General features: G+C 51.9%; 1 protein-coding gene across 1 annotated transcript in view; it reads left to right on the top strand.

Moving 5' to 3' along the window:
* cdk15 (cyclin-dependent kinase 15) overlaps positions 1 to 17,282 on the top strand; it is a 204,513-nt gene that overhangs the window by 24,954 nt on the left and 162,277 nt on the right. The window contains exons 7-12 of the mRNA XM_067986872.1: positions 1,588 to 1,650; positions 5,061 to 5,184; positions 5,875 to 5,995; positions 6,948 to 7,041; positions 7,695 to 7,758; positions 9,422 to 9,470. Coding sequence (XP_067842973.1) covers positions 1,588 to 1,650; positions 5,061 to 5,184; positions 5,875 to 5,995; positions 6,948 to 7,041; positions 7,695 to 7,758; positions 9,422 to 9,470 — 515 coding nt within the window. The remainder of the gene's footprint in view (positions 1 to 1,587; positions 1,651 to 5,060; positions 5,185 to 5,874; positions 5,996 to 6,947; positions 7,042 to 7,694; positions 7,759 to 9,421; positions 9,471 to 17,282) is intronic.

The raw sequence follows: 17,282 nt of genomic DNA, 5'->3' as shown, positions 1-17,282 counted from the left end.
GACTGGGACAGGAGTGCTGGGTGTGTGGGACTCTGTCTGGGTTGGGTCAGGAGTGCTGGGATTGTGGGACTCTGTCTGGACTGGGATAGGAGTGCTGGGATTGTGGGACTCTGTCTGGGCTAGGACAGGAGTGCTGGGTGTGTGGGACTCTGTCTGGACTGGGACAGGAGTGCTGGGATTGTGGGACTCTGTCTGGGCTAGGACAGGAGTGCTGGGTGTGTGGGACTCTGTCTGGGTTGGGTCAGGAGTGCTGGGTGTGTGGGACTCTGTCTGGGTTGGGTCAGGAGTGCTGGGTGTGTGGGACTCTGTCTTGGTTGGGTCAGGAGTGCTGGGATTGTGGGACTCTGTCTGGACTGGGATAGGAGTGCTGGGATTGTGGGACTCTGTCTGGACTGGGATAGGAGTGCTGGGTGTGTGGGACTCTGTCTGGGCTAGGACAGGAGTGATGGGATTGTGGGACTCTGTCTGGACTGGGATAGGAGTGCTGGGATTGTGGGACTCTGTCTGGACTGGGATAGGAGTGCTGGGTGTGTGGGACTCTGTCTGGGCTGGGACAGGAGTGCTGGGATTGTGGGACTCTGTCTGGGCTGGGACAGGAGTGCTGGGTGTGTGGGACTCTGTCTGGGCTGGGACAGGAGTGCTGGGTGTGTGGGACTCTGTCTGGACTGGGATAGGAGTGCTGGGATTGTGGGACTCTGTCTGGACTGGGACAGGAGTGCTGGGATTGTGGGACTCTGTCTGGGCTGGGACAGGAGTGCTGGGATTGTGGGACTCTGTCTGGGCTAGGACAGGAGTGCTGGGTGTGTGGGACTCTGTCTGGGCTGGGTCAGGAGTGCTGGGATTGTGGGACTCTGTCTGGGCTGGGACAGGAGTGCTGGGATTGTGGGACTCTGTCTGGGCTAGGACAGGAGTGCTGGGATTGTGGGACTCTGTCTGGGCTGGGTCAGGAGCTGCAGAGTTCTGGATTAGTTGTAGTTGCCTCGGGCGAGCGTGCGAAGTCTGGCAACGAGATTGTCAGAAATATCAATCTTGGAGGCATCAACCCAACAAGTTAGGGGCGCAAATGAGCAATGTCTTGCAGTGTGCAAGAAAGCGGTTTGGTGATGGGATGGGTGTGGGTTTAAAGCACAAACACGGGGTTGAATACAACACTGAGATCGTGTTAGCAGGTTGTATTTGAGTGGGCAGCCCAAGAGGTTGATAAGGTTGGACTCAGAAGCACATTGTTGCTGGTCATATCCGTACAAAGTCGTTTCACACAGGCTGATAGTTTGAAAAGATAGAGGGTGGAAGGTGGGGATTTTGAAATTAATAAGAACACTGCCTGCAGACAGGGAAAGGTTGAGAATGTCGACAAGGAACTGGACCAAGAAGGGAACGTATATTCATGATACGCTTTTATGTAGTGTCACACCAGTGTTTAGCAGTGTGATAAAGGAGTTGCTCAGTACAATTTGCAGGCAATGGCAATTATACAAGCCTCACTGGTCTGCTACGAGTCTGTCCGTTATTATACCGATTTCACTGGTCTAGTGTTTTTTTGGTTCGTGACGGTTCCTGATACATTTTATCTCTTTCTCCCTTTAGCAAACTGATCTCGCTCAGTATATGACCCAACACCCGGGAGGGCTGCACACACACAATGTCAAGGTAAGGTGTGATTCAGGAAGTGTGTACCTTTGTTTCACTGCTCCCATTGACAATACTGACACAGTGAGATGGTAAGCTCTGTGGGACATGATCCACCATTCAACCTCTGAGTGGGAGCTGACCCAGTAACACACAAGTCCAGGCGTACGTGTGGCTGATGGGCTGGTTTACCTGGCGATATCTCACCTAAACTTCTCACCTCACCCTTCTTTTTGATGATTTTATTCACCTTCCAATTTGCACTGCTCCTTTCCTGACACGACTCTGGAGTGAAGCTCCATTGGTGCTGGTCTTTCTCCGGTTCCATTGGTGCCGGTCACTCTCCGGTTCCATTGGTGCCGGTCACTCTCCGGTTCCATTGGTGCCGGTCACTCTCCGGTTCCATTGGTGCCCGTCACTCTCCGGTTCCATTGGTGCCGGTCACTCTCCGGTTCCATTGGTGCCGGTCACTCTCCGGTTCCATTGGTGCCGGTCACTCTCCGGTTCCATTGGTGCCGGTCACTCTCCGGTTCCATTGGTGCCGGTCACTCTCCGGTTCCATTGGTGCCGGTCACTCTCCGGTTCCATTGGTGCCGGTCACTCTCCGGTTCCATTGGTGCCGGTCACTCTCCGGTTCCATTGGTGCCGGTCACTCTCCGGTTCCATTGGTGCCGGTCACTCTCCGGTTCCATTGGTGCCGGTCACTCTCCGGTTCCAATGGTGCCGGTCACTCTCCGGTTCCATTGGTGCCGGTCACTCTCCGGTTCCATTGGTGCCGGTCACTCTCCGGTTCCATTGGTGCCGGTCACTCTCCGGTTCCATTGGTGCCGGTCACTCTCCGGTTCCAATGGTGCCGGTCACTCTCCGGTTCCATTGGTGCCGGTCACTCTCCGGTTCCATTGGTGCCGGTCACTCTCCGGTTCCATTGGTGCCGGTCACTCTCCGGTTCCATTGGTGCCGGTCACTCTCCGGTTCCATTGGTGCCGGTCACTCTCCGGTTCCATTGGTGCCGGTCACTCTCCGGTTCCATTGGTGCCGGTCACTCTCCGGTTCCATTGGTGCCGGTCACTCTCCGGTTCCATTGGTGCCGGTCACTCTCCGGTTCCATTGGTGCCGGTCACTCTCCGGTTCCATTGGTGCCGGTCACTCTCCGGTTCCATTGGTGCCGGTCACTCTCCGGTTTCATTGGTGCGGTCACTCTCCGGTTCCATTGGTGCCGGTCACTCTCATTGGTGTCGGTCACTCTCCGGTTCCGTTGGTGCCGGTCACTCTCCGGTTCCGTTGGTGTCGGTCACTCTCCGGTTCCGTTGGTGCCGGTCACTCTCCGGTTCCATTGGTGCCGGTCACTCTCATTGGTGTCGGTCACTCTCCGGTTCCGTTGGTGCCGGTCACTCTCCGGTTCCGTTGGTGTCGGTCACTCTCCGGTTCCATTGGTGCCGGTCACTCTCCGGTTCCATTGGTGCCGGTCACTCTCCGGTTCCATTGGTGCCGGTCACTCTCCGGTTCCATTGGTGCCGGTCACTCTCCGGTTCCATTGGTGCCGGTCACTCTCCGGTTCCATTGGTGCCGGTCACTCTCCGGTTCCATTGGTGCCGGTCACTCTCCGGTTCCATTGGTGCCGGTCACTCTCCGGTTCCATTGGTGCCGGTCACTCTCCGGTTCCATTGGTGCCGGTCACTCTCCGGTTCCATTGGTGCCGGTCACTCTCCGGTTTCATTGGTGCGGTCACTCTCCGGTTCCATTGGTGCCGGTCACTCTCATTGGTGTCGGTCACTCTCCGGTTCCGTTGGTGCCGGTCACTCTCCGGTTCCGTTGGTGTCGGTCACTCTCCGGTTCCGTTGGTGCCGGTCACTCTCCGGTTCCGTTGGTGCCGGTCACTCTCCGGTTCCGTTGGTGCCGGTCACTCTCCGGTTCCATTGGTGCCGGTCACTCTCTGACTCCATTGGTGCTGGTCACTCTCCGGTTCCATTGGTGCCGGTCACTCTCCAGTTCCGTTGGTGCCGGTCACTCTCCGGTTCCATTGGTGTCGGTCACTCTCCGGTTCCATTGGTGCCGGTCACTCTCTGGTTCCATAGGTGTCGGTCACTCTCTGGTTCCATTGGTGCCGGTCACTCTCTGGTTTTATTGGTGCCGGTCACTCTCTGCTTCCATTGGTGCCGTTCACTCTCTGGTTCCATTGGTGCCGGTCACTCTCTGGTTTTATTGGTGCTGGTCACTCTCTGACTCCATTGGTTCTGGTTACTCTCCGGCTCCATTGGTGCCGGTCACTCTCTGCTTCCATTGGTGTCGTCACTCTCTGGTTTCATTGGTTCTGGTTACTCTCCGGCTCCATTGGTGCCGGTCACTCTCTGCTTCCATTGGTGTCGGTCACTCTGCTTCCATTGGTGTCGGTCACTCTCTGGTTATATTGGTGCCGGTCACTCTCCGGCTCCATTGGTGCCGGTCACTCTCCGGCTCCATTGGTGTCGGTCACTCTGCTTCCATTGGTGTCGGTCACTCTCTGGTTACATTGGTGCCGGTCACTCTCCGGCTCCATTGGTGCCGGTCACTCTCCGGTTCCATTGGTGCCGGTCACTCTCCGGCTCCATTGGTGCCGGTCACTCTGCTTCCATTGGTGTCGGTCACTCTGCTTCCATTGGTGTCGGTCACTCTCTGGTTCCATTGGTGCCGGTCACTCTCCGGCTCCATTGGTGCCGGTCACTCTGCTTCCATTGGTGTCGGTCACTCTGCTTCCATTGGTGTCGGTCACTCTCCGGCTCCATTGGTGCCGGTCACTCTCTTCTTCCATTGGCGTCGGTCACTCTGCTTCCATTGGTGTCGGTCACTCTGCTTCCATTGGTGTCGGTCACTCTGCTTCCATTGGTGTCGGTCACTCTCCGGCTCCATTGGTGCCGGTCACTCTCTTCTTCCATTGGTGTCGGTCACTCTGCTTCCATTGGTGTCGGTCACTCTCTGGTTCCATTGGTGCCGGTCAATCTCCGGTTCCATTGGTGTCGTCACTCTCTGGTTTCATTGGTGCCGGTCACTCTCCGGTTCCATTGGTGCCGGTCACTCTCCGGCTCCATTGGTGCCGGTCACTCTGCTTCCATTGGTGTCGGTCACTCTGCTTCCATTGGTGTCGGTCACTCTCTGGTTCCATTGGTGCCGGTCACTCTCCGGTTCCATTGGTGCCGGTCACTCTCCGGTTCCATTGGTGCCGGTCATTCTCTGGTACCACTGGTTCTGGTCAGTCTCTGGTCACACATCCTGAGAATGAAAAAAAGGTCTAGTAAAATCTGATCTTGTTACTGGAGATCTGTTCAGCCCAGTAGCGACTATTCTTCAATACTTTGTCATTCAGCAGGGCTGGGATCAGCTCTGAGTGTCACAGGGCCTGGTACTGCGCAGTTTTCTAAATAACAAACCAGTTGGTTTCTTATCTTCTCTTCCAGCTCTTTCTCTTTCAACTGCTGCGAGGCCTAGCATACATTCATCACTGCCATATCCTGCACCGGGACCTAAAACCACAGAACCTGCTCATCAGCTGTGTTGGAGAGCTCAAGCTGGCGGACTTTGGTCAGTCCATTGGTTATATGTCTGTATCTCTGTGTCTCTGTGTTTCTGTGCATCTGTGTTTCTGTGCATCTGTGTGTGTGGAGAGTTAATGTACCAGAGGGGTGGGCTTTGATGGAGAGTTAATGTACCAGAGGAGTGGGCTTTGATGGGGGGTTAATATACCAGAGGGGTGGGCTTTGATGGAGAGTTAATGTACCAGAGGGATGGGCTTTGATGGAGAGTTAATGTACCAGAGGGATGGGCTTCGATATACAGTTAATGTACCAGAGGGGTGGTCTTCGATGGAGAGTTAATGTACCAGAGGGATGGGCTTCGATGGAGAGTTAATGTACCAGAGGGGTGGTCTTCGATGGAGAGTTAATGTACCAGAGGGGTGGTCTTCGATGGAGAGTTAATGTACCAGAGGGATGGGCTTCGATGGAGAGTTAATGTACCAGAGGGAGGGGCTTTGTTTGGAGAGTTAAAGGCGATTTCACTCCAGTGTACCTGTACAAACATATGCCATGGACTTCAGTGTACCGTTGATTAACTCTGTGTCAGCAAATCAATCGTTGGGACTTTCTTTCCTCACGTGAGCTTTGTTCATCTTAAATCACAAGCACAGCTGAAGCCAATAGTTCCATCACCTTTCCTGGAGACCTCAGTGCTGCCCGCTCTCAATCTGCCTTTTCTTGTTTATTTTGACTGCAGGTTTAGCGAGAGCGAAGTCTGTGCCCAGCCAGACCTATTCCTCACAGGTGGTGACCTTGTGGTACCGTCCCCCCGACGTTCTGCTTGGGGCCACCGATTACTCCACCGGCCTGGACATCTGGTGAGGACACGTAACATCCTTTCAGATCAAATCCTGTAGTGACTCAGGAGAGCTGCTGAATGCAAGGCTCAAATCATGAACACAGCTCCTCAATCAGAGTGGTAATGGGAGTCAATGGAGCTGAAGTCCACAATTAGCAGCTCACTAACAGTTATCATAGTAACAGGAGGAGGCTATTCAGCCCCTCGAGCCTGCTCTACCATTCAATTAGATCATGGCTGATCTGTATCTTAATTCCATTTACCCACCTTGGTTCCATATCCCTTAATACCCTTACCTAACAAAAATCTATCAATCTCAGTTTTGAAACTTTCATTGGACCCCCCAGCATCAACAACTTTTTGGGGGAGAGAGTTCTAGATTTCCAAATACCCTTTGTGTGAAGATGTGCTTCCTGACATCACCCCTGAACGGCCTAGCTCTAATTTTAAGGTTATGCCCCCTTGTTCTGGACTCTCCCACCAGAGGGAATAGTTTCTCTCTATCTACCCTATCAAATCCTTTAATCACCTTAAATGCCTCAATTAGATCAATCTTCTATATTCAAGGGAATACAAGCCAAGTCTATACAACCTGTCCTCATAATTTAACCCTTTTAGCTCCAGTATCATTCTAATGAATCTGCACTGCAACCCCTCCAAGGCCAATTTATCCTTCCTGAGGTGCGGTTCCATCTTTGAAGCGAGGCAAAGGGCAATCTTAGGAAAAACGGATCTCCATAACCAACGTCCGTCTCCCTGCTGGATCGGCCACCTTGCCAGTAGTTTCATGAGGGAACTCATGACGTCACTAAACTACGGCCCCTCTTGGCACAGCTGAGAATCCAGGACCTCCTGGTATGGAGGGCTCAGTGACACACTGCCCTTGCCAAACAAGTTATTGGATGAGCTGGCTTTATGTTGGTTGTCTTGCAATGACGATTATGGACAGTAATTGAGTCCATCCTTTGCAGGGGAGCGGGCTGTATATTCATTGAGATGGTGGAAGGTTGTCCAGCTTTCCCTGGTGTGTCTGATATCACGGAGCAGCTACAGATCATCTGGGCAGTAAGTGAACCGGACTTTGGAGATTACAGTAACCCAGACAGACTCCTTCTCCCTCTGCGATCAGGATTTGAATGCAGCTCAGAGAGTGGGGAGGAAGGGACCGTCCTCACATTGGGAGCACCTCTGGAGCCTTGGTTTGAATCTGGCTCAGGGTGGGGGAGTGAGGAGGAGAGGAGAGGTGGGGTGGGGGAGTGAGGAGAAGAGGGGTGAAGACTCCTTCCTTTTCTCGATATGGTGAATGAGAGTCTGGCCACTCGCAAATACTTTTAATTTGCAACAAAGCAAGGCAGCGGTAGTATGGGGCCCAGATGGAAATGGCATGGGGTCCAAATCATGTCACTTGACACGATTTCACATGCCCAGGAAGCTCCCGCCTGTTTCCAGCGGGAGCTCTGGATGCCAGGATTCAAGTCCGTCCGCAAATCGGAACAGGTGTCCTGAAAGCGGTGGGTCAGCGGGACTGGAGCCCCTTCCTCGGGACTCGGCGAGTGTCCCCGTTTACTGAGCACAAGCGAAGCGAAGTTGAGGCTGTGATCGACCCCGGTGAGTCTGAAATGTTCAGATGCGATTTGTGAATCTAGGAGGTGTGAGCCGGCACCGGGGGCAGTGCGAGGTCTTTGCCCCGATCGTGACCGACACGTCTCTGTTTCCAGGTCCTGGGCGTTCCCACAGATGAGAGTTGGCCCGGAGTCACGGCACTCCCAAACTTCAGAACAGGTGAACACCCCGATATCAGCCGACCATTGGGGGGTCAGTCTGGGTGGTGATATATTGGGGGTCAGTCTGGGTGATATATTGGGGGTCAGTCTGGGTGATATATTGGGGGTCAGTCTGGGTGGTGATATATTGGGGGTCAGTCTGGGTGGTGATATATTGGGGGTCAGTCTGGGTGGTGATATATTGGGGGTCAGTCTGGGTGGTGATATATTGGGGGTCAGTCTGGGTGGTGATATATTGGGGGTCAGTCTGGGTGATATATTGGGGGTCAGTCTGGGTGGTGATATATTGGGGGGGTCAGTCTGGGTGATATATTGGGGGGTCAGTCTGGGTGATATATTGGGGGGTCAGTCTGGGTGGTGATATATTGGGGGGTCAGTCTGGGTGGTGATATATTGGGGGTCAGTCTGGGTGATATATTGGGGGGTCAGTCTGGGTGGTGATATATTGGGGGTCAGTCTGGGTGGTGATATATTGGGGGTCAGTCTGGGTGGTGATATATTGGGGGGTCAGTCTGGGTGGTGATATATCGGGGGTCAGTCTGGGTGGTGATATATCGGGGGTCAGTCTGGGTGGTGATATATCGGGGGTCAGTCTGGGTGGTGATATATCGGGGGTCAGTCTGGGTGGTGATATATTGGGGGGTCAGTCTGGGTGATATATTGGGGGGTCAGTCTGGGTGATATATCGGGGATCAGTCTGGGTTATATATCGGGGGTCAGTCTTGGTGATATATCGGGGGTCAGTCTTGGTGATATATCGGGGGTCAGTCTTGGTGATATATCGGGGGTCAGTCTTGGTGATATATCGGGGGTCAGTCTGGGTGGTGATATATCGGGGGTCAGTCTTGGTGATATATCGGGGGTCAGTCTTGGTGATATATCGGGGGTCAGTCTGGGTGGTGATATATTGGGGGTAAGTCTGGGTGATATACTGGGGATCAGTCTGGGTGATATATCGGGGATCAGTCTGGGTGATATATAGGGGATCAGTCTTGGTGATATATTGGGGGTCAGTCTGGGTGGTGATATATTGGGGGTCAGTCTGGGTGGTGATATATTGGGGGTCAGTCTGGGTGGTGATATATTGGGGGTCAGTCTGGGTGGTGATATATTGGGGGTCAGTCTGGGTGATATATCGGGGGTCAGTCTGGGTGATAAATCGGGGGTCAGTCTTGGTGATATATCGGGGGTCAGTCTGGGTGGTGATATATTGGGGGTAAGTCTGGGTGATATACTGGGGATCAGTCTGGGTGATATATCGGGGATCAGTCTGGGTGATATATAGGGGATCAGTCTTGGTGATATATTGGGGGTCAGTCTGGGTGGTGATATATTGGGGGTCAGTCTGGGTGGTGATATATTGGGGGTCAGTCTGGGTGATATATCGGGGGTCAGTCTGGGTGATATATCGGGGGTCAGTCTGGGTGATATATCGGGGATCAGTCTGGGTGATATATCGGGGGTCAGTCTGGGTGATATACTGGGGGTCAGTCTGGGTGGTGATATATTGCGGGTCAGTCTGGGTGGTGAGTATATGAGGTGCTGTGTGTGGGGGTCTATGAGGAGGGGGTAGGGAGTGGGTGTATATCTCTTGTTGGTGGGTGTACTGATGGTGATGTTGGACCAGTCCTGTTATGTTTCTCTCGCTTATCTCTTCACAGAGCACTTTATACCTCACCCAGCTCAGAAACTGGGCCATATCTGGAAAAGGTAATTGCACTTTGGAATGAATTTGCCGTGTGGTTTTGATGGAGCTGCCTGTGGGGTCTGGCGGTCCATCGTCAGTTGGAGATTGCTGCCCCTCAGCATTCCACACTCCTATCCTGGCTGTCTCTCTGTCCAGGATTGAGTCTATTGTCTCCTCCTTTTGAGACGCTTCTTAAAACCTAACTCTTTGACCAAGCTTTTCGGTCACCTGTCCCAATAATTCCTTATGTGGCTCGGTGTCAAATTTTGTTTGATCACTCCTGTGAAGCACCTTGGGACGTTTTACATCGTTAAAGGCGCTACATAAATTCAGGAGGTTGTTGTTGTTGTTTTGGTTGTTCCTGGGTTAAAGCATAACTTACAACCAAAATCTCAACAACTTACTCCACACGTCTCTCACATCTCATCTGTAACCCCACTCCACTCTTTCCTGTTTCTTTTTCTTTCTCTCTCTCTTCTCCATTTCTTTTTCTTTCTCCCTCTTTCCGTGTATCTTTTTCTTCTCCCTCTTTCCGTGTATCTTTTTCTTCTCCCTCTTTCCGTGTATCTTTTTCTTCTCCCTCTTTCCGTGTTTCTTTTTCTTCTCTCTCTTTCCGTGTTTCTTTTTCTTCTCTCTCTTTCCGTGTTTCTTTTTCTTCTCTCTCTTTCCGTGTTTCTTTTTCTTCTCTCTCTTTCCGTGTTTCTTTTTCTTTCTCTCTCTTTCCGTGTTTCTTTTTCTTTCTCTCTCTTTCCGTGTTTCTTTTTCTTTCTCTCTCTCTCCGTGTTTCTTTTTCTTTCTCTCTCTCTTCCCCCAATTCTTTTTCTTTCTCTCTTTCTCTGTCTCTTCCTCATGTTTCCTTTTCTTTATCTCACTCGCTCTCTTCCCCGTGTTTCTTTTTCTTTCTCTCTCTCTCTCACGATCTCCCTCTTTCAAATCTCTTTTCCTATTTAGCCAGCGGCATCTCGAGGGGGCTGAGCGAACACGTCCCCTGGGGACAAGATGTCTGAGAAGTTGGTTCTAGTTTAGTATTGGTGTATGAGCAGGCAGATCCATTTATTTCTCATCTCAGGTGAATATAATACCAGTTAGAGGCAGGGACAGATGTAAGCGGGAACACACTGCTCGGGAAACCCCTGACCTCAAAGAGTATATAACCTAATCACGTGAGTCCTTAACCCCTTCCTCTGACCTTCTCGTCAAAGCACCGCCTGAACATTCCCCATCCATGTCGAGGTGTGTACTGATGGTGTGTACTGATGGTGTGTTGGGGTGTGTACTGATGGTGTGTTGGGGTGTGCACTGATGGTGTGTTGGGGTGTGCACTGATGGTGTGTTGGGGTGTGCACTGATGGTGTGTTGGGGTGTGCACTGATGGTGTGTTGGGGTGTGCACTGATGGTGTGTTGGGGTGTGTACTGATGGTGTGTTGGGGTGTGTTGGGGTGTGCACTGATGGTGTGTTGGGGTGTGCACTGATGGTGTGTTGGGGGTGTGCACTGATGGTGTGTTGGGCTGTGCACTGATGGTGTGTTGGGCTGTGGACTGATGGTGTGTTGGGCTGTGTACTGATGGTGTGTTGGGCTGTGCACTGATGGTGTGTTGGGCTGTGTACTGATGGTGTGTTGGGCTGTGTACTGATGGTGTGTTGGGCTGTGTACTGATGGTGTGTTGGGCTGTGCACTGATGGTGTGTTGGGCTGTGTACTGATGGTGTGTTGGGCTGTGTACTGATGGTGTGTTGGGCTGTGTACTGATGGTGTGTTGGGCTGTGTACTGATGGTTTGTTGGGCAGTGTGATGATGGTGTGTTGGGCTGTGATGATGGTGTGTTGGGCAGTGAGATGATGGTGTGTTGGGCAGTGTGATGATGGTGTGTTGGGCAGTGTGATGATGGTGTGTTGGACAGTGTGATGATGGTGTATTGGGCTGTGATGATGGTGTGTTGGGCTGTGTGATGATGGTGTGTTGGGCTGTGATGATGGTGTGTTGGACAGTGTGATGATGGTGTGTTGGGCAGTGTGATGATGGTGTGTTGGACAGTGTGATGATGGTGTGTTGGGCAGTGTGATGATGGTGTGTTGGACAGTGTGATGATGGTGTGTTGGACAGTGTGATGATGGTGTGTTGGGCTGTGTGATGATGGTGTGTTGGGCTGTGTGATGATGGTGTGTTGGGCTGTGTGATGATGGTGTGTTGGGCAGTGTGATGATGGTGTGTTGGGCAGTGTGATGATGGTGTGTTGGGCTGTGATGATGGTGTGTTGGACAGTGTGATGATGGTGTGTTGGACAGTGTGATGATGGTGTGTTGGGCAGTGTGATGATGGTGTGTTGGGCAGTGTGATGATGGTGTGTTGGGCAGTGTGATGATGGTGTGTTGGACAGTGTGATGATGGTGTGTTGGGCTGTGTAATGATGGTGTGTTGGGCAGTGTGATGATGGTGTGTTGGGCAGTGTGATGATGGTGTGTTGGGCTGTGTGATGATGGTGTGTTGGACTGTGTGATGATGGTGTGTTGGGCAGTGTGATGATGGTGTGTTGGACTGTGTGATGATGGTGTGTTGGGCTGTGTGATGATGGTGTGTTGGACAGTGTGATGATGGTGTGTTGGATAGTGTGATGATGGTGTGTTGGACAGTGTGATGATGGTGTGTTGGGCTGTGTGATGATGGTGTGTTGGGCAGTGTGATGATGGTGTGTTGGGCAGTGTGATGATGGTGTGTTGGGCTGTGTGATGATGGTGTGTTGGGCTGTGATGATGGTGTGTTGGGCTGTGATGATGGTGTGTTGGGCAGTGTGATGATGGTGTGTTGGGCTGTGATGATGGTGTGTTGGGCTGTGATGATGGTGTGTTGGGCAGTGTGATGATGGTGTGTTGGGCAGTGTGATGATGGTGTGTTGGACAGTGTGATGATGGTGTGTTGGGCTGTGTGATGATGGTGTGTTGGGCAGTGTGATGATGGTGTGTTGGGCAGTGTGATGATGGTGTGTTGGGCTGTGTGATGATGGTGTGTTGGACTGTGTGATGATGGTGTGTTGGGCAGTGTGATGATGGTGTGTTGGACTGTGTGATGATGGTGTGTTGGGCTGTGTGATGATGGTGTGTTGGACAGTGTGATGATGGTGTGTTGGATAGTGTGATGATGGTGTGTTGGACAGTGTGATGATGGTGTGTTGGGCTGTGTGATGATGGTGTGTTGGGCAGTGTGATGATGGTGTGTTGGGCAGTGTGATGATGGTGTGTTGGGCTGTGTGATGATGGTGTGTTGGGCTGTGATGATGGTGTGTTGGGCTGTGATGATGGTGTGTTGGGCAGTGTGATGATGGTGTGTTGGGCTGTGATGATGGTGTGTTGGGCTGTGATGATGGTGTGTTGGGCAGTGTGATGATGGTGTGTTGGGCAGTGTGATGATGGTGTGTTGGACAGTGTGATGATGGTGTGTTGGGCTGTGTGATGATGGTGTGTTGGGCAGTGTGATGATGGTGTGTTGGGCAGTGTGATGATGGTGTGTTGGACAGTGTGATGATGGTGTGTTGGGCTGTGTGATGATGGTGTGTTGGGCTGTGATGATGGTGTGTTGGGCAGTGTGATGATGGTGTGTTGGGCTGTGATGATGGTGTGTTGGGCTGTGATGATGGTGTGTTGGGCAGTGTGATGATGGTGTGTTGGACAGTGTGATGATGGTGTGTTGGGCAGTGTGATGATGGTGTGTTGGACAGTGTGATGATGGTGTGTTGGGCTGTGTAATGATGGTGTGTTGGGCAGTGTGATGATGGTGTGTTGGGCAGTGTGATGATGGTGTGTTGGGCTGTGTGATGATGGTGTGTTGGACTGTGTGATGATGGTGTGTTGGGCAGTGTGATGATGGTGTGTTGGACTGTGTGATGATGGTGTGTTGGGCTGTGTGATGATGGTGTGTTGGACAGTGTGATGATGGTGTGTTGGATAGTGTGATGATGGTGTGTTGGACAGTGTGATGATGGTGTGTTGGGCTGTGTGATGATGGTGTGTTGGGCAGTGTGATGATGGTGTGTTGGGCAGTGTGATGATGGTGTGTTGGGCTGTGTGATGATGGTGTGTTGGGCAGTGTGATGATGGTGTGTTGGGCTGTGTGATGATGGTGTGTTGGGCTGTGATGATGGTGTGTTGGGCAGTGTGATGATGGTGTGTTGGGCTGTGATGATGGTGTGTTGGGCTGTGATGATGGTGTGTTGGGCAGTGTGATGATGGTGTGTTGGGCAGTGTGATGATGGTGTGTTGGACAGTGTGATGATGGTGTGTTGGGCTGTGTGATGATGGTGTGTTGGGCTGTGATGATGGTGTGTTGGGCAGTGTGATGATGGTGTGTTGGACAGTGTGATGATGGTGTGTTGGACAGTGTGATGATGGTGTGTTGGGCTGTGATGATGGTGTGTTGGGCTGTGATGATGGTGTGTTGGGCAGTGTGATGATGGTGTGTTGGGCTGTGATGATGGTGTGTTGGGCTGTGTGATGATGGTGTGTTGGGCTGTGTGATGATGGTGTGTTGGGCAGTGATGATGGTGTGTTGGGCAGTGTGATGATGGTGTGTTGGGCAGTGATGATGGTGTGTTGGGCAGTGTGATGATGGTGTGTTGGACAGTGTGATGATGGTGTGTTGGACAGTGTGATGATGGTGTGTTGGACAGTGTGATGATGGTGTGTTGGGCAGTGTGATGATGGTGTGTTGGGCAGTGTGATGATGGTGTGTTGGGCTGTGTGATGATGGTGTGTCGGGCAGTGTGATGATGGTGTGTTGGGCTGTGATGATGGTGTGTTGGGCAGTGTGATGATGGTGTGTTGGACAGTGTGATGATGGTGTGTTGGACAGTGTGATGATGGTGTGTTGGACAGTGTGATGATGGTGTGTTGGGCTGTGATGATGGTGTGTTGGGCAGTGTGATGATGGTGTGTTGGGCAGTGTGATGATGGTGTGTTGGACAGTGTGATGATGGTGTGTTGGACAGTGTGATGATGGTGTGTTGGACAGTGTGATGATGGTGTGTTGGGCTGTGATGATGGTGTGTTGGACAGTGTGAAGATGGTGTGTTGGACACTGTGATGATGGTGTTTTGGGCTGTGATGATGGTGTGTTGGGCTGTGTGATGATGGTGTGTCGGGCAGTGTGATGATGGTGTGTTGGGCTGTGATGATGGTGTGTTGGACAGTGTGATGATGGTGTGTTGGACAGTGTGATGATGGTGTGTTGGACAGTGTGATGATGGTGTGTTGGACAGTGTGATGATGGTGTGTTGGGCTGTGATGATGGTGTGTTGGGCAGTGTGATGATGGTGTGTTGGGCAGTGTGATGATGGTGTGTTGGGCAGTGTGATGATGGTGTGTTGGGCAGTGTGATGATGGTGTGTTGGGCTGTGATGATGGTGTGTTGGGCAGTGTAATGATGGTGTGTTGGACAGTGTGATGATGGTGTGTTGGGCTGTGTGATGATGGTGTGTTGGACAGTGTGATGATGGTGTGTTGGGCAGTGTGATGATGGTGTGTTGGGCAGTGTGATGATGGTGTGTTGGGCAGTGTGATGATGGTGTGTTGGGCAGTGTGATGATGGTGTGTTGGGCAGTGTGATGATGGTGTGTTGGGCAGTGTGATGATGGTGTGTTGGGCAGTGTGATGATGGTGTGTTGGGCTGTGATGATGGTGTGTTGGGCAGTGTAATGATGGTGTGTTGGACAGTGTGATGATGGTGTGTTGGGCTGTGTGATGATGGTGTGTTGGGCTGTGTGATGATGGTGTGTTGGGCTGTGTGATGATGGTGTGTTGGACAGTGTGATGATGGTGTGTTCGGCTGTGTGATGATGGTGTGTTGGGCAGTGTGATGATGGTGTGTTGGACAGTGTGATGATGGTGTGTTGGGCAGTGTGATGATGGTGTGTTGGACAGTGTGATGATGGTGTGTTGGGCAGTGATGATGGTGTGTTGGGCAGTGTGATGATGGTGTGTTGGGCAGTGTGATGATGGTGTGTTGGGCAGTGTGATGATGGTGTGTTGGGCTGTGATGATGGTGTGTTGGGCAGTGTAATGATGGTGTGTTGGGCTGTGATGATGGTGTGTTGGGCTGTGTGATGATGGTGTGTTGGGCAGTGTGATGATGGTGTGTTGGGCTGTGATGATGGTGTGTTGGGCAGTGTAATGATGGTGTGTTGGGCTGTGTGATGATGGTGTGTTGGACAGTGTGATGATGGTGTGTTGGGCTGTGTGATGATGGTGTGTTGGGCTGTGTGATGATGGTGTGTTGGGCAGTGTGATGATGGTGTGTTGGGCTGTGTGATGATGGTGTGTTGGGCTGTGTGATGATGGTGTGTTGGGCTGTGTGATGATGGTGTGTTGGGCTGTGTGATGATGGTGTGTTGGACAGTGTGATGATGGTGTGTTGGGCTGTGTGATGATGGTGTGTTGGGCAGTGTGATGATGGTGTGTTGGGCAGTGTGATGATGGTGTGTTGGGCTGTGTGATGATGGTGTGTTGGGCTGTGTGATGATGGTGTGTTGGGCAGTGTGATGATGGTGTGTTGGACAGTGTGATGATGGTGTGTTGGGCTGTGTGATGATGGTGTGTTGGGCAGTGTGATGATGGTGTGTTGGGCTGTGTGATGATGGTGTGTTGGACAGTGTGATGATGGTGTGTTGGACAGTGTGATGATGGTGTGTTGGGCAGTGTGATGATGGTGTGTTGGGCAGTGTGATGATGGTGTGTTGGGAAGTGTGATGACGGTGTGTTGGGAAGTGTGATGACGGTGTGTTGGGAAGTGTGATGATGGTGTGTTGGGCTGTGTGATGATGGTGTGTTGGGCAGTGTGATGATGGTGTGTTGGGCTGTGTGATGATGGTGTGTTGGACAGTGTGATGATGGTGTGTTGGGCAGTGTAATGATGGTGTGTTGGGCAGTGTGATGATGGTGTGTTGGGCAGTGTGATGATGGTGTGTTGGGCTGTGTGATGATGGTGTGTTGGGCAGTGTGATGATGGTGTGTTGGACAGTGTGATGATGGTGTGTTGGGCTGAGATGATGGTGTGTTGGGCTGTGTGATGATGGTGTGTTGGGCTGTGATGATGGTGTGTTGGGCTGTGTGATGATGGTGTGTTGGACAGTGTGATGATGGTGTGTTGGGCAGTGTGATGATGGTGTGTTGGGCAGTGTGATGATGTTGTGTTGGGCTGTGTGATGATGGTGTGTTGGGCAGTGTGATGATGGTGTGTTGGGCAGTGTGATGATGGTGTGTTGGGCAGTGTGATGATGGTGTGTTGGGCAGTGTGACGATGGTGTGTTGGACAGTGTGATGATGGTGTGTTGGGCTGTGATGATGGTGTGTTGGGCTGTGATGATGGTGTGTTGGGCTGTGATGATGGTGTGTTGGGCTGTGTGATGATGGTGTGTTGGGCAGTGTGATGATGGTGTGTTGGGCAGTGTGATGATGGTGTGTTGGGCTGTGTGATGATGGTGTGTTGGGCTGTGTGATGATGGTGTGTTGGGCAGTGTGATGATGGTGTGTTGGGCAGTGTGATGATGGTGTGTTGGGCAGTGTGATGATGGTGTGTTGGGCAGTGTGATGATGGTGTGTTGGGCAGTGTGATGATGGTGTGTTGGGCAGTGTGATGATGGTGTGTTGGGCAGTGTGATGATGGTGTGTTGGACAGTGTGATGATGGTGTGTTGGACAGTGTGATGATGGTGCGTTGGGCTGTGTGATGAAGGTGTGTTGGGCTGTGATGATGGTGTGTTGGACAGTGTGATGATGGTGTGTTGGACAGTGTGATGATGGTGTGTTGGGCAGTGTGATGATGGTGTGTTGGACAGTGTGATGATGGT

This window comes from Heptranchias perlo, chromosome 7 (assembly GCF_035084215.1).
Source record: "Heptranchias perlo isolate sHepPer1 chromosome 7, sHepPer1.hap1, whole genome shotgun sequence".
Lineage (NCBI taxonomy): Eukaryota > Metazoa > Chordata > Chondrichthyes > Hexanchiformes > Hexanchidae > Heptranchias > Heptranchias perlo.
This window is presented reverse-complemented; position numbering and strand designations above follow the sequence as displayed.